General features: G+C 48.2%; 1 protein-coding gene across 1 annotated transcript; it reads left to right on the top strand.

Annotated features, from left to right (window-relative positions):
• The first annotated feature begins 5,996 nt into the window (after positions 1-5,996).
• Positions 5,997-26,779, top strand: LOC128946679 (basic proline-rich protein-like). Its single transcript, XM_054290618.1, has 5 exons — positions 5,997-6,189; positions 10,440-11,383; positions 11,822-12,012; positions 13,615-14,118; positions 26,614-26,779. The coding sequence occupies exons 1-5, from the start codon at positions 5,997-5,999 to the stop codon at positions 26,777-26,779; spliced, it is 1,998 nt and encodes a 665-aa protein (XP_054146593.1).
• Positions 26,780-27,079: the final 300 nt, after the last annotated feature.

Raw genomic sequence — 27,079 nt, 5'->3', positions numbered from 1 at the left:
CGTTTCGGCATATTTTGGTCCTTTGCACTGCAGCTCACTTCCTCACAGACCATTTTTTGAAGACACGAAATCTGCCGATTTTCTGGGTTTTTTTCAATTGCATTTCATTTGATCCTATCTCCTTTCCAGAGTGTTTGTTTGGCTTTCTTTTTCGGGTCGCAAGATTCCGTTTCCCTTCCCGAAAGGAACTGAAATTCCTTTCGGGAAGGGAAACGGAATCTTGCGATTTCAACGGGGACCAATAGGGGAATCTTTGGTGCATCTCCCTGCACTTGATGGCATGCCATGCCTTTGCGTGGCTTTGACTTTGCCAAAATTTTTTTTTCTTTTTTTGACTATCCAGAGCATGTCCCTCATATCTTCCCCTCCAAGCTGAGTCTTGCTCCTTGACATTTTTTCCTGCTTTTGCAGCATCTGCAAACTTAGTTTTGGCCTGTTTTGGTCCTTTGCACTGCGCTGGATCGAATCCCGGTCCGTTTCCTGGTAGTCGAAAAATTTCCAAATTTTTTATTTTTTCTCCTCCAATTGCAGTTCCTTGGATGCTATCTCCATTCCAGAGCGTTTGTAAGTCCTTCTTTTCTGTTTTGGCCTTCAGCGGGGATCAATTTGGGCAAGCTTTGGTGCAGGTCCCTGCACATGATGTCATATGGCCTGCCTTTTTATGGTCTTGACTTGGAAAATTCTTTGAAAACTTTTTTTTAAATTTCCCTGCCATGTCCCTCACATCTTCCCCTCCAAGTTGTGTCTTCCTCCTCGACATTTCCCCCTGCTTTTGCAACTTCTGTGAGCTTCGTTTCGGCATATTTTGGTCCTTTGCACTGCAGCTCACTTCCTCACAGACCATTTTTTGAAGACACGAAATCTGCCGATTTTCTGGGTTGTTTTCAATTGCATTTCATTTGATCCTATCTCCTTTCCAGAGTGTTTGTTTGGCTTTCTTTTTCGGGTCGCAAGATTCCGTTTCCCTTCCCGAAAGGAAATTTCATTTCCTTTCAAGAAGGGAAACGGAATCTTGCGATTTCAATGGGGACCAATAGGGGAATCTTTGGTGCATCTCCCTGCACTTGATGGCATGCCATGCCTTTGCATGGCTTTGACTTTGCCAAAATTTTTTTTTCTTTTTTTGACTATCCACAGCATGTCCCTCATATCTTCCCCTCCAAGCTGAGTCTTCCTCCTTTACATTTTTTCTGCTTTTGCAGCATCTGCAAACTTAGTTTTGGCCTGTTTTGGTCCTTTGCACTGCGCTGGATCGAATCCTGGTCCGTTTCCGGGTACTCGAAAAATTTCCAAACTTTTTATTTTTTCTCCTCCAATTGCAGTTCCTTGGATGCTATCTCCATTCCAGAGCGTTTGTAAGTCCTTCTTTTCTGTTTTGGCCTTCAGCGGGATCAGTTTGTGCATGCTTTGTTGCAGGTCCCTGCACATGATGTCATATGGCCTGCCTTTTTATGGGCTTGACTTGGAAAATTTTTTGAAAATTTTTTTTTAAGTTTCCCTGCCATGTCCCTCACATCTTCCCCTCCAAGTTGTGTCTTCCTCCTCGACATTTCCCCCTGCTTTTGCAACTTCTGTGAGCTTCGTTTCGGCATATTTTGGTCCTTTGCACTGCAGCTCACTTCCTCACAGACCATTTTTTGAAGACACGAAATCTGCTGATTTTCTGGGTTTTTTTCAATTGCATTTCATTTGATCCTATCTCCTTTCCAGAGTGTTTGTTTGGCTTTCTTTTTGGGGTCGCAAGATTCCGTTTCCCTTCCCGAAAGGAAATGAAATTTCTTTTCGGGAAGGGAAACGGAATCTTGCGATTTCAATGGGGACCAATAGGGGAATCTTTGGTGCATCTCCCTGCACTTGATGGCATGCCATGCCTTTGCATGGCTTTGACTTTGCCAAAATTTTTTTTCTTTTTTTGACTATCCACAGCATGTCCCTCATATCTTCCCCTCCAAGCTTAGTCTTCCTCCTTGAGAATTTTTCCTGCTTTTGCAGCATCTGCAAACTTAGTTTTGGCCTGTTTTGGTCCTTTGCACTGCGCTGGATAGAATCCCGGTCCGTTTCCTTGCAGTCGCCAAATTTCCAAATTTTTCATTTTTTCTCCTCCAATTGCAGTTCCTTGGATGGTATCTCCATTCCAGAGCGTTTTTAAGTCCTTCTTTTCTGTTTTGGCCTTCAGTGGGGATCAATTTGGGCAAGCTTTGGTTCATGTCTCTGCACATGATGTCATATGGCCTGCCTTTTTATAGGCTTGTATTGCAAATTTTTTTAAAATTTTAATTCTCCCTGCCATGTCCCTCATATCTTCCCCTCCAAGTTGTGTCTTCCTCCTCGACATTTCCCCCTGCTTTTGCAACTTCTGTGAGCTTCGTTTCGGCATATTTTGGTCCTTTGCACTGCAACTCACTTCCTCACAGACCATTTTTTGAAGACACGAAATCTGCCGATTTTCTGGGTTTTTTTCAATTGCATTTCATTTGATCCTATCTCCTTTCCAGAGTGTTTGTTTGGCTTTCTTTTTGGCGTCGCAAGATTTCGTTTCCCTTCCCGAAAGGAAATGAAAGGTCGCAAAATTCCGTTTCCCTTCCCGAAAGGAAATGAAATTTCCTTTCGGGAAGGGAAACGGAATCTTGCGATTTCAATGGGGACCAATAGGGGAATCTTTGGTGCATCTCCCTGCACTTGATGGCATGCCTTGCGTTTGCATGGCTTTGACTTTGCGAAAATATTTTTTTCTTTTTTTGACTATCCGCAGCATGTCCCTCATATCTTTCCCTCCAAGCTGAGTCTTCCTCCTTGACATTTTTTCCTGCTTTTGCAGCATCTGTAAACTTAGTTTTGGCCTGTTTTGGTCCTTTGCACTGCTCTGGATAGAATCCCGGTCCATTTCCTTGTATTCAAAAAATAGCCTGTGAGGAATGGAAATACCATCAAAGGAATTGCAATTGGTGGAGAAAAAAAGAAATGTTGGGAAATTTCGTGTCTCTAAGGAAATTCCCCAGGATTATATCTGGGACAATGCAAAGGACCAAAACATTCCAAAACTAAGCTCACAGATGTTGCAAAAGCAGGGGGAATAGACATAAAGGAAGACACAACTTAGACGGCAAGTTATGAGGGACATGGCATGGACGCTTCATGAAAAAACAGCAAAATGAAAAAAGTCTTTCCCAAAGTCAAAGCCATCAAAAGCATGCCATGCCATCAAGTGCAGAGACATGGACCAAAGATTCCCCTATTGGCCCCCTTTGAAATCGGAAGTTTCCTTTTACCTTCCTGAATGGAAATGAAATTTCCTTTCGGGAAGGGAAAAGGAGTGTTGCGAATCTCAAAAGAAAGTCGGACAAGCAGTCTGGAAAGGAGATAGGTTCAAATGAAATGGAATTGAAAAAAACAGAACATCGGGAATTTTAGTGTCTTCAAAAAATAACCTGTGAGGAAATCAGCTGCATTGCAAAGGGCCAAAACATGCCAAAACTAAGCTCACAGATGTTGCAAAAGCAGGGGGAAAAGACAAAAAGGAAGACACAAGTTAGTGGGGAAGGTATGAGGGACATGGCATGGACACTTCATAAAAAACAAAAAAAAAGAAAAAAATTTTTCCCAAAGTCAAAGCCATCAAAATGCATGCAGGCCATACACCATCAAATGCAGGCACATGCAGCAAAGCTTGCCAAAATTGATCCACACTGAAGGCCAAAAGAGATAAGAAGGACTTAGAAACACGCTGGAATTGAGATACCATCATAGGAATTGGAATTATAGGAGAAAAAAGAAAATTTGGGAAATTTCGTGAGTCTAAGAAAATGGCCCAGGATTATATCAGGTGCATTGCAAAGGACTAAAACATGCCAAAACTAAGCTCACAGATGTTGCAAAAGCTGGGGAAAAAGACAAAAAGGAAGACAAACTTGGAGGGGAAGATATGAGGGACATGGCATGGATACATAAAAACAAAAAGCAAAAGAGAAAAAAATCTTTCCGAAAGTCAAAGCCATCAAAAGGCATGGCATGCCATCAAGGGCAGGGACATGCACCAAAGATTCCTCTATTGGTCCCCATTGAAATCACAAGATTCCTTTTCCCTTCCCGAAAGGAAATGAAATTTTTTATTTGTGTCTATATAAATAAATTCAAAACCCCCCCTTCTTTTAAACGACATTGAAATTTTTTAATTATATGTTGTTTAATATATTCAGATTTGTATTTATTGGTTCTTTTGATGCAGTATAGTAATCATTATATGTAATATACATAAAATTCTAAAATATATTTAAATAATTTTTGAAATATTTATCATCTCTAGCGCTATTACTCATTTTGCTTTTATTTTCGTATTTTATATATCTGTACGTATTTATGACATATTTCTATACTTAAATTTCAACTTTTTTATTGTTTTGTTTATTTTTTTTATAGTCAAACCCTTGCATTTTGGGAAATAAAAAACCCGCTTTATTTAAGAATTTAAAAATTATATTTTTATTTTTCATTTTCATATGTGTGTTTATAATTGGTAAATGTCATATGATAACATATTGATGCTCTGTATTTTTAAATATTCTATATATATTTCCTATAATATATTATAACATTATATATATAGTATGACTTGTAGTATGTATTGTATGAAGTTTTTTTTTCTATATTCATTAATATTTCCTTTTTCTATATATGGCTGGATATATTTGTCATACATTTTTATATTTATATTTTGATTGGTGTTTCGTTTCTATTTACAATCTATATTCATATATATATAAACATATATAATACTCAGTATTAAAAAATATTGTACCTTTTTATACCATATAATGATTTACCTTACATGGAATTTTTTTTATATATTCGGTCGATATTTCAATTTTTAATTTTTTATTCACATTTCTATACATATATTTGTTTTGTGTAATTATCGTTATAGTTATAATTTTACATTTAAAATCCAATTCCTAAATAAAATCACAATACAAACATCATTGAATTCCCACCAATATCTTCCAAAAACATCAAGATACCTCCACCAGCCAATCCACTGCAACGAAAAAACACACAACACTCTTTTCACTAGCAGTTCTCATCACATTTTCATTGGAAAAATGAAACCAAAATAAAAGAAAACCCTATAGAAACACACACAGCAAATCTCAACAGCCCCTAAAAAAAAGTCAAACCAACTTACTAAACTCCAAGCACTGCCACTGACCCTCAACGTTATTAAAAAAAATAACCAAAATTCTGCCTCTACACTAACTCAAAGAATAACCAATACTTTGTAAAACTAACTTTAGAAACCGAACTAATTTATGAAATGGAAAAAAATCCCAACCACTAAAAAATAAAGTTCCTACCCAAATAAAAAAACTACTTTAAAAGACCCCCCATATAAATACCCATGTTCCCAAAAATCAAACTAATAAAGAACAACCAAATACATCAACGACACAAAAAAACCCCAAATAAATTTACAACAAAAAATTTATTCCTAACGGAATAAACCCATAGTGCCTCAATCTATCAAAATAAAAATACCACCTAGAAACCAACACAAAGCCTAAAGACAAACGTAACCATAAACAATGTCTCCCAAATGAACCTTAACCATAAAACATACACTACAAGCAAACAATCCAAATAAATAAAAGCCCTGGAAGACGATAAACACAAATGCAATTATAAAGATTAAAAACTTGATGCTATTAATGACACGACGCTACCTCAAGCCCACCAACACAAACACTACACACTCACGCTAATAAAAGCCACCACAACAGAATTAAAGTCCGAACCACTACTTCACACTCCGACCCGTAAAAACCATTGCACGCCTCTAAAAACATAATATCCCGGCAAAACAAATATCCGACTACAAAACTCACTCCAAAGCAAACCTTTACCATCCCCACCTGCACCGAGAACCATACCCCTCAGGAAGAACACCGTATCCCTTAGCGTACACCAACTGCAAACAGAACAAAACTATGCAATAAATGCCTACAATGCGCCTCCGAACCACGACACCCCAGAACTTTCAGCAGGCGAACCCCGCGCTCGCTGCCGGCCCCGGACGGAGCGCGGCTCCCGGCAGGAAAGCGGCTCCTCCGGCGGCTCCTCCGGCACACGGGGCCGGCACCGAGCCCAGAGACCCCCGCCCGCTGCCCCTGCCCGGCGGGGCCGGCACCGCGCCCGGGGGTACCGGCTGAGCCCGAGCCCCGCGCCCGGAGCGGCCGACACCGCCCGGGCCGGCGCAGCAGCGCCCGCGCCGCCTCTGCCGCCCTTGGCCGGCCCGGCACGGCTTCCCTCGGCTCCGCACGGCTCGCACCGGCGTGGCTCCTCCACTGCCGCGCCAAATCCCCCGTCCGCCCCGGCAGCTGCCCAGGCCGTGCCAGCAGCACTCCCGAGCGGGAACGTTCCGGGCCGGGCCACGGGCACAAGAAGCGCCCTCGAATGCAGCGGCACAGCCCCATTGCAGCCCTGCAAACGCTGCCAGAGCTGCAGCTTCCCGCAACAGAACCCCGAAACTGACGCCGCAGGCGGGGCTCACCTCACTTCAACAAGGGCAAAGAAATGTGTTCTCCCGTTCAATTTCATCCCCTAGGAGAGCAGAAAAGAAGGGGTGCTCCTCAAATGAAAGCCTTCAGCTGATGGGAAAGGGGGATTTCGACCTCCATTCAAACCCTTGAAAAGGAGGGACACCAGGGCTGCCCCCTCAATTTAAACCTTAGGATGATGAAAATGGGGTGACTACCTTCAAATCAAACCCATAATACCACAACAATACTTTTCCCATTCCCCTTAAAATAGAACGCAGGGATTCCCTGTCACCCCTGGGATATCCCTAACAGCCTGGAAAAGGCAGGTTTTTCTGCAATCAACACCCTTAAAACCACAAGTGAAGAGGGATCCCCTCAGTTCAAACACAGACAATAATAGAAGAGAAGCTGCTTCCTTCTCCTTAGTTCCTTTTGTCCTCATAAGCTCCACTTTTGTTCCTGGGGATCCGGGGAGGGACTTGCCCAATTATACCATCAAAAAAAAAAAACAAACAAAACCAAAACAAAACAATATTACAAGGAGTAACAATTTTAATTGAATAGTTAAAATAAAAAATGTAAAATTGGATACAATATAATTCGATTAAAATAAGGGATAATTTGGTTCCAATAATAGCGCATAAACGAAAAATAACCGCAGGGTACGGAGGGCAGGGTTCTGTAACCCTTGCCACTTCACGTACCAGCTTGCCAAGTGAAAATCACCCCTTATATGCCATGTGTCAATGCCATCTCCTCCCATTTTCGGTTCGTCATATCTCTATCTCCGCCTTCATTACCACCCTTATCACGCATGCGCCACCACTCGGTTTGGTGGTCGCACAAGTCTTTGGGGGTCGTTTTGGATGAAAACCTCTCCTTTTCCTCTTTGTCCTTTAATTCACCTTTGGGTTACACATGCGCACCAAGCCAGTACAATGTAAGCTAAGACTAAGGTATCACTGCATCTAAATATCAAGGCAAAAAATCCCTTAAAATTAGCATTTTCTGGGACTCAACCAGGTTCTTGTTCATTTTTAGCAACTGTATCTTCAGCTTCTTTCCTGTGGTCCTTGAAAACATCTGCTGGGAAGGGAGGGGTGGAGCCCCTCCTCTCCCTCTCTTCTTTGGCATTACAACTTTTTAACTATTTATTATTCTCAAATATTAATTACTGTATCAATATAAATTACTGTTTCAATTTTTATCAGCACGAATCATACCTATTTATCACAAGGGGAAGGACAAAAGTCCCCGCTCCAAATCCACACAGGCTCACCTGTTCGGCTGCTGCTCCCCGGCACAAAGATTCGTCCCTCGGCACCTCCTTTAAGCGATGTTCCACGTATCCAAGCACGAATCCAGGTGTTCCCCCAGACCCTGTGAGAAGCTCTCACAGTCCTTCCATGAGACAGCCCCGGGAGCCCCCCATAAACCCCTCCACTCAGCAGTTCCATGCAAAAGGGAACTGAGGCAAAGCCTCCCCCTAAAACAGCCTCCCCCCAGCAGGAGCTGGCCCCTCATCATCCTCACACTCACACCTGGGCTGCTCCGAGCCCCCATCATCCTCACACTCACACCTGGGCTGCTCCGAGCCCCCATCATCCTCACACTCACACCTGGGCTGCTCCGAGTCGTCCTCATCCTCACAGCTCACACCTGGCACTGCTCCGAGTCGTCCTCATCCTCACAGCTCACACCTGGGGCTGCTCGGAGCCCTCCTCATTCTCACAGCTCACACGTGGGGCTGCTCTGGGTTTCTTTCCATATGAATTTAGGGACAAATTCCTATTCTTTACCAATAGCTATAAAAACGAATACCTGGACAGGTTTTAGCATTCTACACCCACCCCTCCCTGTGAATTTGGTGGCAGCTTTGGGTCCCTCTGGGGGACGGCCCCCAGCATGACGCCCCTCGCCCGCCACCCGCCTGCTCCTGCACAGCAGTGGGGCTCCCACTCCCGGGGACCTTGGGGTGCCCCCAATGGCATCAGAGCCCCGAGTCTTCACCCCCTTTCCCTGACCCCCAAAGAAGGCACAGAACGAGTCCGACTGCCCTGGACAGCAGCGCAGCGCTTCCTCCAAGCCCTTTCCACACGTCCATCCCCCCAGCAACGGATTCTGCTGCAACAAGAGAGGGGGGGCAGCCCCCAGAAGGGTTGAGGCTCCTCCCCAGCCTCGCTGTTATGGGCCAGGGGCAGCAAGAGGGAGCAGAAGCAGAGAGGACACAGGAAGAAAAGGAAGAACAGGGTGCAGGATGAAGTTGAAAAACACCCCAAACAAAAAACCCCAAACAAAACCCCCCAAACAAACAAAAAAACCCCTAAACTGGGATGGGCAGTACAACAGAGAGGCATTTAAAAAAGAACAGGAACGGGGAATGGAACACAAGGATCCTCTGAGGAACAATGGCACGGGCAGCACCACAGAGAATAAAAAGGAACATGAGCGAAGCATGGAGAACAGAGAAAAAGAGAATGCCAAACACACAGTAAGGACAGAGGCATACAGACATGTGGGGCAAGATGCTTCTCCTCCAGCCACTACACAAGCGCAGCTTCCCTGCAATTCCATGCTCAGTCTCTCCTCCAAGCTGCACAGGTGAACAAACAGGTACTCGCAACATTTCCTTCCCTTAGGCAGCACAGACCCGCTGGGAGAACCTGGAATTCAAGGGTGGATCGAAACATGGAAGGTCTCACTTGCTACTCTCTCCACCTTTTCTCCAGCTTAGCCCTGGGCTGGGAAACAAAAGACAACAAACATTGAGGTGTCTTGAGGATGCCCAGGCCTGGGAGGAAGCCCTTCCCAGCAGCCTCTTGGCCTTTCCCCACTCTGAGGAACTGTGGAAATGCACATCCAGATCCAGGGAGGACAGCCTGGGATGTTTTCTGCACAACAAACACCACAGCCCCGAGCACCAGAAGCCTGAAGATGCTCTGGATTGCAGTTCACAGCCTCAGTGGATTCTACATGGGCCAAGTCATTTGTGCCCAGAGGAAATACAAGTCAGCATTTTTAATAGTTAAAATACCCGTGGAAGTTACTGCCTGCTTATGGCAGTGAGCTTCATATTGTGAAAACGCCAATCACTTGTTTTTAAAATTTTAAAAGTTTAATAGTAATAAAATGGTTATTAAAAAATAGTAATACAATTAGAGTAATAATAATTTGGACAAATTTAATTAGGACAATATGAGATAATAAAGACAAAGAGTTACAGATGTCCGGGTACCTTTTACTGGGCATCACGAGCACGGAAAAGGACCCACGTTAACAAAGGATTACCCCTTAAAAGCAACAGCCCGTTGCATATTCATACACCTCATACATGATGCATAAATTCCATTCAAACACAGGATTCTGTCTGGTCATCCTCAACTTCTTCCTCCGAATCCTAACAGCGCCTTCGAGGCAGGAAGAAGTTAGTTTCTTCTGATAAGAGGGCAATAAATTCTTTTTCTCTGAAAGATTCAGGTGTCCTGGGGCTGCTATCTCGCTGCGAGTCCTTTCTTTAAAAAAGTATCCTACATAGCATAGTTTCTATTTTAACATTTTTTATAACCTAAAACTATATTTAACACAGTACTTAAGAGAATTAAGTACTATTTTCTAACACAACACATATAATATTCATTTTAATATTTGTGAAAAGCCAATCAAAAAATAAATGCATTTTTCACAGTGGCCTCCCATACTTAGGGATTCATCAGAAGAAGCATTTTCAGCTTCCTTCTTTTTGGAGCCCAGCTCCAAACGGGAAACTTTTCACGACTGCTCCTGAGAAAATCAAGTGGAACTTCAGGAGCTCAGGAAAGCGACTCCCCCGTCTGAGTCGCGTCTCACCTGCCCAGCAGTCACAATGCTTTTGTACCACCTCTTTCCCTGCTTTCCACGTTCCTTTAAAAGTGACAAGCCTGCAAGCTCTATCTCCAGCCGCATCCTCCCGGCGCCCCAGCACCGCCCCGGCCCCGCCCCGGCCCCGGCCCAGCACCGCCCCGGCACCGCCCAGCACCGCCCGGGCACCGGCCCAGCACCGCCCGGCACCGCCCCAGCACCGCCCCGGCACCGCCTCGGCACCGCCCCGCACCGCCCTGGCCCTGCCCAGCACCGCCCCAGCGCCGTCCCCGCATCGGCCCAGCACCGCCCCAGCACCGCCCCAGCACCGCCCGGCACCGCCCCAGCACCGCCCGGGCACCGGCCCAGCACCGCCCCGGCACCGCCCAGCACCGCCCCGGCACCGCCCCGGCACCGCCCAGCACCGCCCGGGCACCGGCCCAGCACCGGCCCAGCACCAGCACCGCACCGCCCCAGCACCGCCCGGGCACCGCCCCGGCACCGCCCCGGCACCGCCCCAGCACCGCCCGGGCACCGGCCCAGCACCGCCCCGGCACCGCCCCGCACCGCCCCGGCACCGCCTCGGCACCGCCCCGCACCGCCCTGGCCCTGCCCAGCACCGCCCCAGCGCCGTCCCCGCATCGGCCCAGCACCGCCCCAGCACCGCCCCAGCACCGCCCGGCACCGCCCCAGCACCGCCCGGGCACCGGCCCAGCACCGCCCCGGCACCGCCCAGCACCGCCCCGGCACCGCCCCGGCACCGCCCAGCACCGCCCGGGCACCGGCCCAGCACCGGCCCAGCACCAGCACCGCACCGCCCCAGCACCGCCCGGGCACCGCCCCGGCACCGCCCCAGCACCGCCCGGGCACCGGCCCAGCACCGCCCCGGCACCGCCCCGCACCGCCCCGGCACCGCCTCGGCACCGCCCCGCACCGCCCTGGCCCTGCCCAGCACCGCCCCAGCGCCGTCCCCGCATCGGCCCAGCACCGCCCCAGCACCGCCCCAGCACCGCCCGGCACCGCCCCAGCACCGCCCGGCACCGCCCCAGCACCGCCCCGGCACCGCCCCAGCACCGCCCCGGCCCCGCCCAGCACCGCCCAGCACCGCCCCAGCACCGCCCGGCACCGCCCCAGCACCGCCCCAGCTGCTCAGGGGGGGTCCCCCCTCGCAACGGGGCTGGGGAAGCTGCAGGTTTCGTTTCCCAGGAAAAACCCAGGTTTTGTGTCCCAGGAAAAACCCCAGATTTTATTTCCCAGGAAAACGCAGATTTTGTGTCCCAGGAAAAGCCCAGGTTTTGTTTCGCAGGAAAAAGCCAGGTTTTGTGTCCCAGGAAAGGCTCTGCGGTGCGGCCTCGGCTCCATGCCGGGCACGCCACTGCGCATGCGCCTCCCTTTCCACAGCACCACGCATGCTCACGGGGTTTCCTTTTCGCCCTTAATTCCCACGTGCAAAGGGCCTCCGCTGGCAAACGCGCATGCGCGCTGTTCCACTGCCGTACTGCTGCGCGCCACCGGGTGTCAGGCGCGAGCCACTGCGCGCGCCGCGCGTGCGTCACTGCGCCGCCGCGCGCGTCATTGCGCCGCCGCGCGCCAGGCCTCGGTCGGCCCCCACACGGGGAGCGCCGAGCTTCGGGACACTGAGAGGGCAAATGCCGATCAGAATAAATCATTAACAAGTTGCACGACTTCCAAGTTTCTCTCCTACCATTCTTACGTGGAAATCCATGGTCTTCCCGCCTCCTTCTGGAAAAATGAAATTATTCCTCAGCTGTGGAGTGGTCCCAGTCCAGTCCAAGCACTCGAGGAACAATCATGTGCTGTGTGCCAGCAAGAGCTTTTCTATGTGAAAGAACTGAAAAGGACTTGGCATAGCGCATTTTTCCTGGAATAAGAGCACAGGCAGATGCAGCTTGTCAGCACTCACAGCACTCCCTTCTCCTAAAACAATTCTGGGCTCTGCAAACTGCCTCTGCCATGTGGTTTTCTCCAGGCGAAACAAAAGAAATTTTCATGGCAGTTTGGAAATTATGTTATCACAAATGAAAGAAAGTAAAAAAGAAATATTCCTTGCAAGAGCCTTTGGGACCATCTAGGCTGAATTGGGAAGGGGACATTAATTCCTTGCATTGCGAATACACAACAGCCTCCAACATCCAGCACAGACTGTGAGGTGGTGTCTGACAGCACCACTCTGACAAACCTCGTTGTCATTCTCCCTTTCAGTGACTTTTGCAATCAAAGTCTGAAGCTGACAAGCCCAAAAGCTCTGTCCAACTGCCCAGGAACAAAAGGATACTCCCAGGGATGAGGCACGTTCCCAGCAAACACTTCTAACACAGCACAGAGGCAGCACTGGAGCTTGTGTGGGGCTGGCAAGGGCTGCCAGGAGGGCACAGCCCCCAGGTGGAGTGGCAGTGGCAGTGACAGCAGCAAACTGCCATGGTCTGATGGCACAACAGAGAGACAGTCCAGCAATGCCCACGGGAGGTGCAGGCTTAATTCTGCTCCCTGTGCTGCCACGTCCCAGCAGAGGCAGGGATATAAACTCTTGTGATACAACAAAATGCAGCACCTGTTACCCTGATCCAGTTTAAACTCAGCGTCTGGGGCCAAACCCCACACCTACAGGGAAACACTGACCTGATCTGACCTGGATCAGTCTCACCTCCAACACGATCCCAGAGGTTTCTTGCCCAGGGCTGGGGGAAATCTGACATAATGCTAATAAATAAACTTTGCTGAGAGCAGTCACCATCCCAGTCCTTCAGGCTTTGCAAGATTTTGTAATGAACGAACTCAACTCCTCATCCTTAATCTAAATTTCTAACAGGTTTTGTTAGAAAGATACTGGACAGTAAATCAGACAGAAGAATTAAAAGTCTGCACAAGGAATAACAGGTTTCCCATGAATAGCAGAAGGTCCTTTTTTTCCCCTCATCACAGTGGGATCATGCTCTGTAAGCACTGCACAGTATCTCCTTCACGTTTTTGGCTGAAAAGCAGGCCAGGAGCGGCAAAAGGCTGCCTGTGCCCAGCCGAGGCAGCCCCACTGTCAGCTCACCTCACACCTCCAGACAGGTGTTTGTGCCAAACTTTGCGCGCACGGCGTCTGCGGCAAACACCCCCAAGGCCAGAGCTGCGCACGGCAAAGGCTGACCCGGCGGCGCTTCTCGTGCCCGGCCAGAGACGGCCACCCGCTCCTGAGGGACCCCTGCCGTGCTCGGGGCTCTCCGTGCCCCCTCCTCAGGCGGAGCCGCCGGGCTGATTGCTACCCGGGGAAGGGGCGGGGGGGGCCACCGGCCAGCCCCGCCGGGCACGGGCAGCGAGCGGCCCACAGCGAGGGAGCCGAGCCCCGCAGCCCGGAGCCCTCCCGCAGCCCCGAGCTGGCCCCACAACCCCGAGCCCCGGAGCCCTCCCGCAGCCCTCACGCAGCCCCGAGCCCCGAGCCGGCCCCGCAGCCCCGCGCCCCGAATCCCGCAGCCCCGAGCCGGCCCCGCAGCCCCGAGCCCCGAGTCCCGCAGCCCCGAGCCCCGAGCCGGCCCCGCAGCGCCGAGCCCCGCAGCCCTCCCGAGCCAGTCCCGCAGCCCTCCCACAGCCCCGCAGCCCTCCCGAGCCCCGCAGCCCTCCCACAGCCCCGCAGCCCTCCCGAGCCAGTCCCGCAGCCCTCCCGAGCCCCGCAGCCCTCCCGAGCCCCGCAGCCCTCCCACAGCCCCGCACTCCTCCCGCCCGAGCGGCGGGGCGGCGCCAGCCGGTACCCACTCTTTACGGGAACAAGTTTAACTAGTTCTGAGGCTTCCAACAATTCAATGAACATTTTCCTTGCAGAGCTTTTGAAAGAAGCCCTTGATTTGTCTCTCATAAGTGCTTGGGTGCTTTGACAATGCACTGATTTTTTCCCGTGTATTTTAGAGTAAGTTTGAGTTTATAATATGAAAGAAATATGAGTACTTACTGAAAACTCTGGAAAGTAGAGACAGAAGAGAAAGAAAAGCTTTATTTGATAGTGAAATACTTAATTGTTTTAAATGAGCAATACCTCAGCTGATGTCACAGTGTAATGCCCATTAATGCATTTAGTTATATGAGCAAATGCTAGAGATTTACAAAGATTTGACTTAACCAAACACTCTCCACAACCACAAATGCACAACTACAAGGACTCTGTGTGTCCACTGGAATTGCACACATAATGGAAGTTGTGAATCATGACCCTTGAGAGTGAGTAGTGGTTCAGAAAAGAGTTCGTCAGGTCATAAATAATTTGAGAGACATTTAATTTTTTGTAGTATAAGATTAATTAAATTTTTCAGAGAAGTAGCATTGCAGATGTTAATATCAGCAAATCAACTCTTGAGAGTTCTAAATATTTTTAAGGAAATGAACAAAAAATCTGCCAGTTGCAGCATTTCATTTTGTTTTATTTAATTTCATTCTGTTTAATTTAATTTCATTCCAGGAAATTGAATTTAATTTAATCTCATTTTTAGAATCTCATTTCACTCCATAAAATTTCATAGAATTTCACTAAATTTAATTTCATTAAATTTTAAAATTTAATTTCATTTAATTCTATAGAATTTATTTTCTTTTCATTTTACTTCGTTCCAGCAAGTTTCATTTCATTTAATGAAGTTAAACAAAATCACAGATCTACTACTAAATTGTGATTTTTGAAATGCAGTTCAGGGCATGACAGCAAGACAGCAAGAATAGGGGAACATAAATAATGCTGTGCCCTATAAATAATCCTGTGGAAGCCCAGCTTCCCTACACCCATGGGGAGTGCAGAGCGGGTACCTGCCCTGTCAGCATGAATCAAACCAGACACCCCGGGAAACAAACATGTCTGCCCAGTGCAGACACTGGCTTGTGGTCCAGCAGATGCCAACCCCAGTGATCATCCCAGCAGATTTGGTTACAAGGTGGGTTTGGGTGGGCAGGGAGTGCACAGCAGGTACAGGGCTAAACCCACAGCTGCTCTTCCCCCTCCTGGGACATTACGGGGTGTGTCTTCAGGACAGCCAGGTGGCTCTTGGGGAAAGCAAGGGCTAGAAACTACCCAATGGAGTTTGACTTCCAACCACGTTGATTGGAGCAACAGGAAATATAAAACAAATGAGAAGTCTCTGAACTTTCAAGTAAATGTCTGGGATATAGAGTGGATGGCATGAGTTTTTCTTCAGACCTCTCTGTTTTGGTTGAGTCTCTCACTCATTCTTTGGTGGAGGTCTGCCACATTTACCTTTGGCTTCCTGGAGGGTGCTGAAGCCCAGGGGAGAGAGGGCTGGTTCCAGCAGGCAGTACTGGGGAGCCCTTCCCTGGGACCTCCAAGACACGAGGCAGAAAGGTGCACCCCAGTCTTCTGCTGCAGTGCCCATAGAGGCTGAGAGAGTTGGGGATGTTCAACGTGGAGAAGAAAAGGCTCTGGGGAGACCTTAAAACACCTGTCAGTGCCTAAAGGGGCTGCAGGAGAACTGGAGAGGGACTTTGGACAAGAGAGGGAGTTGACAGGACAAAGGGGAATGGCTTTACAACAGTAGCTTGAGATGCAATGTTAGGTAGAAATTCTTACCTGTGAGGTTGGTGAGGCCCTGGCACAGGTTGCCCAGAAAAGCTGTGGCTGCCTCTGGATCCCTGGGAGTGTTCCAGACCTGACTGGATGGGGCTTGGACCAGCCCAGGACAGTGGAAGGTGTCCCTCTCCCTGGCAGGGGGATGGAAGAAGATGATCTTTAAAGTCCTTTCCAACCCAACCATTCTGTGATTCTGCGTTAGCCCTTACTCACTACTTAGCTGAATTTTCACAGCCTTTATTGCATGTCTCCATGTATTCACTCCTTCCACATGGGGTTTTCTTTGTCCAAATGCAGCAACATCACCTTCAATTCCTTTCTTTGACCTTTATGTACCAGAGGTCTCCAACCACCTCCCCAGCCCTACTTCTGAGGTGCCTCCTCACAACTGGTTTTTCCATGACCATCATGATCAAAGATCCTGCCTTTTTTTCACCAAGAAGTCATGCCTCCCAAAAAATAAACTGTGCCTCTACTTTTATTTGGATCAGGTTTACAGATTCTATTTTATCCTAGAGCTCAATATCCAGATGTCTGGGTGATTATTGTGGCTTTATGAACCTACAGCTGGAGGTCACCTCCAGGCTTGTTCGTAAGAATCATAAAATGTTATCAGTTATCTAGTGTCAACAGTGTGATAAATGCAACATAAGGCAATTTCACTGTGGCAGCCGACCTCCAATGTGTTTTCTTCCTGCTGGTTTTGTATCCAGCTAAATGGAGCACTCTGTGCAATTGCTCAACTGCTCTAAGAAGGGAGATTTGAACGTCTTGCAGTCTGTAGGGTCTTGCTGTTGATTTCCAGCCCATCCAAGATTTATCCCTCATGTCTTATCTCCCATGGTAATGGGCTGGGAGAACCTTTGCAATTTCATTTCCCCCCCTTCAATGCTTCAGCCTGAATCCCACTGTCTGCAGTTATCCAATGGCCAACTTTCCTGGCTCATAGACCATCCTGCTGCAGCTGTGAGGATGTGTTGGGGATGAGAATGAGGGTTGGAAATAGCTTGAGACTATTTATATATTTATATATATAAATATATATGAGGGGAAAGTATTTCTATTTCTGGCCAATCTGTCAAGAGATGAAGGCTCCAGGCAGCTTCTTGCCTCCAGCACTGTATGGGAATGTCCAAATCTTCTGAGCCCATGAAGGCATTGGAGTAGCCCTGGAGAGTCAGGGCTCAGAAGAGCATTTTGCTTCTGCTGCATCACGAATGTCAGGGCAAATAGACGCTCCAATTAGGCAGAGTCTCAGCTGGCCAATTAGACACTTCCAAGGAGTTTTTCTAGTGAATAAGTTATTTCCACTGCTGGGACAGTCTCTTGTGAGAGATAACAGCAGCAGTTTGGTTATTTTAATGGCTTCATTTAGTCTGTGTAAATACTGTCAGAAAGTGACCTATAGCATCTACCAGCATGAGGTGAAGTCCCTTGCTGCCCAAAAACTGGTTTCCAGAACCTCTGAACCATTTATCGTATATTTAACTCACCCAGGAGGTGTTTCACTCTACAAACTGGAAGCTCTGAAATAACTCACAATGAAACATGATTTAATGAAGAGGTGGCTGTGCATTTCCTCCAGGATGGGCTTACACCAAGAAAGGATGAAACCAAAGAGCAGCTGAAGTCCCCATTTCATGACTTTATAGCACTTTCCAATGCCTAAAGGTGCTCCAAGAGAGCTGGAGAGGGGCTTTGGACAAGGATGTGGAGGGATAGGACAAGGGGAAAGGGCTTCACACCAACAGTAGGTGTAGATCAGATATTAGGAAGAAATTCTTTCCTGTAAGGATGGTGAGGCCCTGGCACAAGTTGTCCAGGGCAGCTGTGGCTGATCCTGGCTCCCTGGCAGTGTCCAAGACCAGGCTGGATGGGGCTTGGAGCAAGCTTCTGGTGAAGGGTGTTCTAGTGGAGGGTGTCCCTGCCCATGGCAAGAGTCAGAACTGGGTGATTTTTAAGGCCCTTTCAACACAAATCATTCTGTGATTCTATAATTCTGTTTACTGAGGCAGATCAAAGAATTGAGCTTCCTGAAGACTGAAGATTTAATTAAAGCACAGCTTGAAAAAAAACATCTAAAGGGCTCACAAGTATTCTAAAGCTATCAAACCAAAATATTTTAACATTTTAAGTTTAAGAGTGAGGCCTTTTCATATTTCATTTTAGAGGGGCTTTCTACTTCAGTCTCTTATGTACTGGAAAAGAAAACAGTCAAAATAGAAAAAGAACCCTTTGATTGACCAGAAGTTTTGAGGGATATTTAGTGTTTCTCTCCAGCAGAAGTTGTAATGTTCTCTCTGACTCAGAACAAGGATCTGCTTTGGAATTGTGGCATAGTTTCATGATGAAGTGGGTTGTCGCTGTAACTCACTAGTGATTAGAGATTATTTACATACTGGGTTTGAGTGAAGCACGGTGAGGAACAACATGCATTCATTTAAGGCAGGAAATAGGGTATTTTATCTCATCTTTCTGTGACCAGTGACAGGACCCGAGGGAATGGCTGGAGCTGTGTTGGGGCAGGTTTAGGTGGAGATCAGGAGAGGCTCATCCCCCAGAGGGTGCTCAGGCAGTGCCCAGGCTCCCCAGGGAGTGGCCGTGGTGCCAGGGCTGCCAGAGCTCCAGGAGCGCTGGGGCAATGTGCTCAGGCTCAGGGTGGGATTGTTGGGGTGTCCTGTGCAGAGCCAGGAGCTGGACTCAGTGATCCTGATGGATTCCTTCCAGCTCAGGACATTCTGTGCTTCTATGATTGATTTTATCTAATCACGGCAATAATAGGCTGGAACATTTGACTTCTCATCATCTCCAGCTTTCAGAAACAATGTGGAGATCTGTCAACATTGTAAAGGCCTAGAGTAATTATAAAATCAAGGAATGTTTTAGGTTGGAATGACCTTAAAGATCATCTCATTACACCTCCTGCCATGGGCAGAGACACCTTCCAGTAGACCAGATTTCTCCAAGCCCCAGTGTCCAACCTGACCTTGGACACTTCCAGGGATAGGGCAGCTACAGCTGCTCTAGGCAACCTGTGCCAAGGTCTCACTACCCTCACAGGGAATAATCTCTTCTCAATATTCAATCTAATCTTGCCCTCTCTCACTTTAAACCAGGCTTTAAACTGAAAGTTGAAACTGAGCCCTCTGCTTCAGGCAGAAGCAGTGCAGCCCACAATGTTCCCTAAGAAAACACTGAAGCGATGGACCTGTACAAGCTTGGGGGATATGGTTAAATAAATTTGGTGTCTCAGACTTGGTTCATGGGGCAATGAATTTCCTCCCCTCTTTGTTTCACTCACCTACTTCTTGGGATCTTGGCCATGATGTGGTCCTCATGTATTTTCTTCCTGTAAAACTGAGTAAAAAAAAAAAGCAATTCAACAGCCCTGATTTTTTTTCTCCTTTCAAACAATCTCAATGCCACCTGCATTGCAGGTTTGCAAGTTAATCTCGTGGATGCTTGTGCACACACAGGATCGGCATGATTGCAATCTGCACATGAAAACCAGTTCAGTGCAGACAGGAGGGAGGCCTGGGGGGGAAACACAGCCAGAAATCAATTGACTCATCTGTGTATCAAAAGCACTGGGGAGAATCCCATCAATAAGATATAAACCACAAAACACCTTTACCTCCCTCCCTCCTGAAGCATTTGATAAGTGAATATAAAATACATGAAGGTCACGAGAAAGGGAGTTGGCACCTCTGTGTTGCTGTTAACGAGGAAAAGAGGCAGAGAAAGCAGCAGCGGGAGAAGAAAACAGGGATATTAAAGGAACTTTGGAGAGAATCACAGAATCACAGATTTTCTAAGGTTGGAAAAGCCCTCTGAGATCACCAAGCCCAATTGCTACCCCAGCATTGCCAAGGCCACCGCTAACCCACATCTCCAAGTGCCACACCCACACAGCTTTTAAATCTCTCCAGGGATGGGGACTGGGGACTCCAGCACTGCCCTGGGCAGCTGTGCCAGGGCTGGGCAGCTGTGCCAGGAAGGCATTTTCCCTAACACCCAGCCTGCAACTTCTCTGGAGCAACTTGAGGCTGTTTTCTCCAGAGGGGATAAAAGAGATAGTGAAGGATTGTGGTTCACACTTGCAGGGACAAATACCTGTGGATGTGAGTAGGCACCTTTGACACTCCTGCTCCAGCTTTGTGCCTCCTGCTCTCCAGGAAAATGGCCTTTTCAAAATGTGGGATGCCACAAAGAATCCACAAATCTGGGGAAGGAAAAAGCTGAAACACAGCAAGTGAGCATTTTCCCAACCTCCTCTTCTTGATCTCCCAAGAAAGAAAAGTTGGGTTGAAATCTCCATGTGGAATTTGCCTCTGGAGCTGGATACAGCCAATGTGAATTAAGATTCAGTTACTTTGATGGGCACAGCATTCAGCAGGGACAGCAAAAAGACATGAGAATCTTTAAGCCTCTTGCCTCTTCATCAGCACTACCCAGGAGGGTTTCAGTCATGGACATGACTGCTTGGATTAGGTTTAATGTGGAGGAGAGCCCTTGGATAGCACGAACAATATTCACATCAATGAAGACTGGGAAAGGAATGATCTGAGGAGTGACAGGTGGCAAAGAATAAGTGCTGAAAGTTTTGGTTGTGTAAGATGCAAAAGAAATATCAGATAACAAAGAAACAAGCATATAAGAAGGAAATATCAGATAAAAAAAGAAGCAAAAAGCTGAGATCTAGGTGCTATATTTGGGTGAAAACCACAACAACAATCCCCGTCTGTCCATCAGACACTTTCTAGGTGAGAAAAAACAGGCTGAAATGGAACCTGAACCAAGGAATTGCATGTTTTATCTCCTCTTTTCATCCTTATTCATTAAAAAAGGACCAAAAAGCAATAATAACCTCCTTTGTCTTATCCTGGAAAATACTTTGCTTTCCCAAATCCATGAAAATGAAATTCATTTTTCTCTTACAGTTCTCTACCAGCTATTTTGTCTCCTGTGCAAGAGAGGGTTGAGTACAATGACATATAGATGCTTATATCTCTTAAAAGCCAATAAAGGTGCTACACAGAGAGAAAGCCACCCCACACCCTGTCAGTTGCACATGGCTCCTTGGCCACATCCAGGGGTTGCATCCCTGCTGCCATGCTTGGGGCCAGAGAAGCAAGGACCTCATGGGGACCTCATCCTGTCTCCCTGACCCCTCTCCATCCCCCCCCTCCTTGGGCCAGAAGATCTCCTATCTTGGCCAGTGGCCCTGAGATGCTCTAGAATCCTCCTCATGTCCCAGCTGGATGTGCATTCAGCTTGCAGCCTGCATTAGAGGTTTTCAAAAGAGGAACATCAGGAAATTGCCAAAAAAACCCACCATGAAAATAAGCTAAGAAAAAAATTTTACCCTTCCTGTACCAGCACAGTTAATACTAAGGAAATTTACAGATCTGGACAAAATAAAAGGAGGTTTAGACTGAGGAGGAGTAACCTAAATTTTAATGAAAAGACTTCAGAGATGCTGCAGGATCAGACTAGTTAATCAAAGTAATTAAATGACTGTGAGATACACTAGTAGCATGGCTCAGTGAAATGAGGAGAAAGAGAAGAGACTAGAAATTCTCTGTTCTCTTTCTAGAAATATGCTGAATTTTGTTTCCCCTGCAGGTCCAGCCAGGCAGGTTTTAGTTGCTTAGAAATCCTTGTTGTACAGACACAGGAGCCTGTCTTTATTTACCCAGGAATTCCTATAATACACAAGCTCTTCAGGCAAACCCTTCTTCAGGATTTAAGTGGTATTTTTAATGGGCATTTGAATGAGAGCTGGCACCATGATTTTGCTTCTCTCGTGGAAACAAGCAAGGCAGTGTATCATAAATTAGTTAATTTTCCTTCACAAAGAGGACACTTACTATTTACTGTCCCTGTTAGTATCTTGGACTGCCTGGTAATGAAATATTTAATGCCAAGGTATTTATGCCACCTGCCAACTTGCCAAGAGCACAGGGGTGTGAATGAGGGTGTTAATTACTGCAGGAGAAAGGAACGGCTTGTAGAGGTCAGAGAACAGCCTATGGTGGAGCCCAGGAGTAGCAACAGCCAAACATTTGTGATGAACATGCTATTTCCATGGAAAACAGGGAACAGTTCCATAGCCCAGCTTAAGGGGCAGCTGCTTGCCTTACTAGGCCAGGAGGATGTGCTGAGGATCACAGAATGATGGAATGGTTTGGGCTGGAAGGGACCTCAAAGACCATCTAATTCCACCTTCTTCCATGGGCAGGGACCCCTTCTACTATCCCAGGTTTCTCCAACCTGGCCTGGAACACTTCCAGGGATGGGGCAGCCAAAGCTTCTATTGGCAACCTGTTCCAGAGCTCTCCACCCTCACAGCCAGGAATTCCCTCCCAATATCCTATCTAACCCTGCCCTCTGGCAGTGGGAAGCCATTCCCCCTGGTCCTGCAAGGCAATCAACACCTTTGTCCAAAGTCCTTCTCCAGCTCCCTTGGAGCCTCTTTAGGCACTGGAGGCTTCTCAAAGGTTTCCCCTCTCTTCTCCAGGCAGAACCACCCGAGCTCTCGAGGGTGAATGCAGGCAGAATGTGACCTGGCACGCTGTGGATCAGGATGTTGGGAGCAGCCCCATTAAATGGTGGCTGCAGTCCCCCTGGAGTGCTGGATGTGTTTCTGTCGAAGCGGTGATCCTGTAGAAGGGTCTGGTCCTTCTCTGAAGGTCCAGTGGTGGTTATGGAGGTCTTGTCCTCTGGGAATCCAGTGGGTAGTGCTGCTGATGGTGTTCCAGACCTCAGCTGATATCCAGGTAGGAATGCTTGGTTCCTCCCCCTGGGTGGATCATCCTACAGTGGGGTGATGTAATTTTGAGTCATGTGGGGAGCCCTTGATGGCCCATTAGCAGAAGATATCACCAGGAGGGAGCTCTGGGGGATGAGTCATGGAGAGGATAAAGAACACTGCCCCTCCTACCTCAACAGCTTATGAAGATGGTAATAGAATATATATTTTTGGTTACATCTTACATTGTAACCTAAGAGACAAAGGATGTGCAGCTGTCTTGCAAAGGAGAGTCCTGAAATGCTGCATTTTGGGCTTTATTTCAGGGAATCCCTTAAGTACATAGCTAATTTTAAGGACATACTTAACTCCTTCCCCTGAGCAGGTTTTCTTTGCCCAGCCAGAACCAAGGCAAACACTGTCTTTTATTTCCAGGGCATTCATCTGGAATTTTTCACAAACCTTGAACTCAGTAACAGTACTTCTAATTTCTTACCAGAAAACAAGTTTCTGTGGTTAGTAGAAAATGACTCCACCTAGAAGGATGCAAGACATCCTTTGATTGGTGTTCTTTGAGTTGTCCTTGAAGAGGAGTGGTGGAAGGGGACAGAATAACTTTATACAGCTGCTGGCAATAAATTATTAAAAGCTTTATGAATACAGCATATTATCTGTCCATGTGCCTTCAGGCATTTTCTGTTCCTTTTCTGCTTTTAAAACAATTAATCTTGCAACTGCTCATAATTTTCAGAGTCAGTCTTACAACTCTGGAGAATGTGTGAAAATTGGAGAAACTGGAGCAAGCCAGTGGCAGAGGAGCTGAGGATTCATCCTTCCCACCAGTGGGGGCTTGCAGGATGGGACCATCCTCAGTGGGATGTTTTCTGGGGTATTTTATTGGAAATTGAAAGTTCCCATGCTGGGACTCTAATCCCTTTCTTGGAGAGCTGCTCCTGGCTGTTAGAAAATGCATTTTCCATGTCAGTCTGTTCTTCCTTATATTAATTCCATTACTCTCAGCTCTCTCTTCTGTGCTGCCCCTGAATCACTTATTTCTTGCTTGCAGCCCTAGTCTACTTCCTAAGTGCCAAACAGAAAATTGTGCTGCTTTTTTCTTTCTTGTCAAAGTACTCTAAAAATCAAAATTTTCATTTACTTCTAGGCTTCACAGCGATGTTTCACCTAATATGAAACTACCTGGGCCCCTATAAATCATAAAAAGATTTCAGGTCTTCATAGCCTTCTCACTTTTATGTCTCCCAGTAGGAGATATGGACCAGGATGCTGCCTTAGAGGCCTGTCCAGGGGATCCTAGACTCACAGATAGAGGCTGGAGTTGGGGGAGTGCTCTTCTCTTTCTCTCTGCCCACATCAGGGCAATTTTGTATGAGTAATGAAAGAGAAAAAGAGATGGGTTCTTCATTTTTTTCTCTGTTCTGAGTGAATGTTCTGCACTGTCAGCTTGAGCTGTTCCCAGCGTCACCTTAGTGATTACTGAAGTGCTTCACACTCAGCTGAACAGCTTGATCAGGACACCACAGAGCCCTGAACCATGTCAGGATACCAGCCAGCCTTGTTGCTATGGCAGGGAAGAAGTGGTTCAAGTTTAAGCAGTGGTGCATGGATTTTAGGGACCCCCAGATTGTCCCAATGGGCTGCAGCTTGGGGTTGAAGGTATCCTGTGGGCCCACAGCAGCAGGATGGTGCAGCCACTGACATTTCCAGTAAAACAGGGCTTCACCAGTTCCTCCAGCAATCCTTCTGCTCAGATGCTGCAGGACTTTTGCCTGGTAAAAATAATTTGGCTTGAATTTGTAAATAGTCTGGGATCTTGATTCTGGCAAATTTATCCTTGCTGAGAAAGCTTCTCCTCACTCCAGTACAGATTGTGGAAGCTGGGCTGCTCCAAATGCTGTCATGAGGAGTTGCAAAGCCTCCTCTGGGCAGTGAGGAAAGGAGAGCCCCGTGGCTCAGATGGGACTTCTCACCACGGGGAGGTTGGAGCCAAATCACTTTGAGTGCTGAAATCTGTTCAGTTGGAAGGTACTACAGGTCCAACCTGATGAGTGATACACAGGGTGATTACATCCAAAAGGAACCTCAGAGGGGGATGATGTGGAGCGGCTGAGAAGGCCCCTGGGCCATGGCAGCTTTGGGGTGGCAGCAGGGCCTGGGCAGTGCCACAGTGTCCCTGTGCTGGCACTGCTCGGGCACCTCCAGTGCTGGGGCAGCTCTGGAGAGCTCTGGAAGGGCTGGAGTGTGGCCAGGGCAGGGAATGGAGCTGGGAAGGGGGTGCAGAATCCCTGAGGGAACTGCGCAGGGGGTGCAGAATCCCTGAGGGAGCTGGGAAGGGGCTGCACAATCCCTGAGGGAACTGGGCAGGGGGTGCAGAATCCCTGAGGGAACTGGGCAGGGGGTGCAGAATCCCTGAGGGAACTGGACAGGGGGTGCAGAATCCCTGAGGGAACTGGGCAGGGGGTGCAGAATCCCTGAGAGAGCTGGGAAGGGGCTGCACAATCCCTGAGGGAGCTGGGCAGGGGCTCAGCCTGGAGCAAAGGAGGCTCAGGGGGCCCTTGTGGCTCTGCACAGCTCCTGCCAGGAGGGCACAGCCGGGGGCGTCGGGCTCTGCTCCAGGGAACAGGGACAGGAGCAGAGGGAATGGCCTCAGGCTGGGCCAGGGGAGCTCAGGGTGGGCATTGGGGAATTAGGGAAAGGGTTGTCCAGCCCTGGCATAGCTGCCCAGGGCAGTGGTCCCCATGCCTGGGGGGGATTTCAAAGCCCTGTGGATGTGGCACTTGGGGACATGGGGCAGTGGTGGTCCTGCCAGTGATGGGGTTGCAGTTGGACTCAATGGTCTTGGAGCGGTTTTCTGGCCTAAATGAGTCTAAGTGTTGTTCTGGGTTTGTGACAGGAGCACATCCTTGGGAAATCCCTGGCATTTGGGATGTCGTTTCACAGCTCTTTGGGAAAAGGACTTGCTGCAAGGAGAGGTGTGTGGGAAGGAGCAGAGGTGGTGTTGGTAGCAGTGCCTGCACAGCAGCAGGGTGGTGGCAGCCAGGCTTGCAGAGCAGCCAGGAGATGGAGCCCACATACAAGACACCACAGATTCCAACCTCCTGCCACAATCCCAGGGTGCTCCAAGCCCCATCCAACCTGGCCTTGAACACTGCCAGGGATGGGAGGGTCACAGCTTCTCTTGGCAACCTGTGCCAGGGCCTCCCCACCTTCACAGGGAACAATTCCTTCCCCATATCACATCCATCCCTGCTGTCTGGCAGTGGGAAGCCATTCCCTGTGTCCTGTCCCTCTATCCCTTATCCCCAGTCCCTCTCCAACGTTCTTGTAAGCCCCCTTTTAGGCATGCAGCCTGATCTCACTTCTGCCAGTCCCTGTTGAATGCAGACTTTCAACCTGGTGTGGGAGTGCTCTGGTGAGGGGCAGCTCTGGGCATCCCCACCTTAGGGATTTGCAGGATGGCTCATCCCACCTTTCCATCTTCTCAAGGGCAAAGAGCCCTGATGGCCTTTTCTCAACACCCCCGACTGTCACATGCATCCAGTGACCCAACTGCAGCCCCCTTGCACAGGGGGCACACGCTGGGTTCTGGGTGGGCTCAGCTCACACATCTGGCCTGAGTAAAGGGACACATGTGCAGCTCTTGTGACCACACAGAGCGTCCTCTGCTGTGTGATCCCATCCCCCACCTGTGACAAGAGGCCTGGCTTTGGGGCAGACCTTGTCACAAAACCAGTGGAAGAAGGAGGGAGAGCACCATTCCCCAGAGTCCACATGTGGTTTGTGGCCTCAGCCCGCAGAGTTTGTGGCCCAGCACAGCTGGAATATTCCTTGCTACTGTGCCCTCCATAAAATACACCCAGGGTTGCATTTTGCCTGATTTTTCTCTGCCTCTGCTCTGTTTGTAGAAGCACAGTCCTGGCTGGAGCTCTCACACAAACCAATTTCGTCCTCCTGAAAGGCTGGTTTGCTCTCACCACACACGAGATGATGTGTCCTTCTGCTGTGACAAGCACATTGGAAGAATTTGGGAGCTTCCATATCATTGCCTCCTGGCTCAACAAGACACCCTGAGCTATAGAAACAGAAAATCATCCCTGATTTTTAGATCACCCTTCTGGGCACTCAGCTGCCTTGTATCAGCATCTCAAGGCAGGCGGTCCTTGGGCCACAGAACCAACAAAAGGAAGACACCTCCCCTACAAGTGTGAGACCATGCTCATAAGCTTAAGATGAAGTAATCTTTGTTTTATCATCCATAACACACTCATGCTCCCTCCAGAGAGTGCTTTTTCTTGGCTGTTAGGTCTTCCTCATGATGCCAAGTGACCAAAGGCAAGGAAAACCCTTTCCAGAACCACTTGGGCTTGTGGT

Source organism: Melozone crissalis, unplaced genomic scaffold (assembly GCF_028551555.1).
Source record: "Melozone crissalis strain CALT ecotype California unplaced genomic scaffold, PUWL_Pcris_2 ptg000006l_1, whole genome shotgun sequence".
NCBI lineage: Eukaryota > Metazoa > Chordata > Aves > Passeriformes > Passerellidae > Melozone > Melozone crissalis.
Note: the sequence above shows the minus strand (reverse complement) of the source record. Positions and strands in the feature narration are given on the sequence as shown.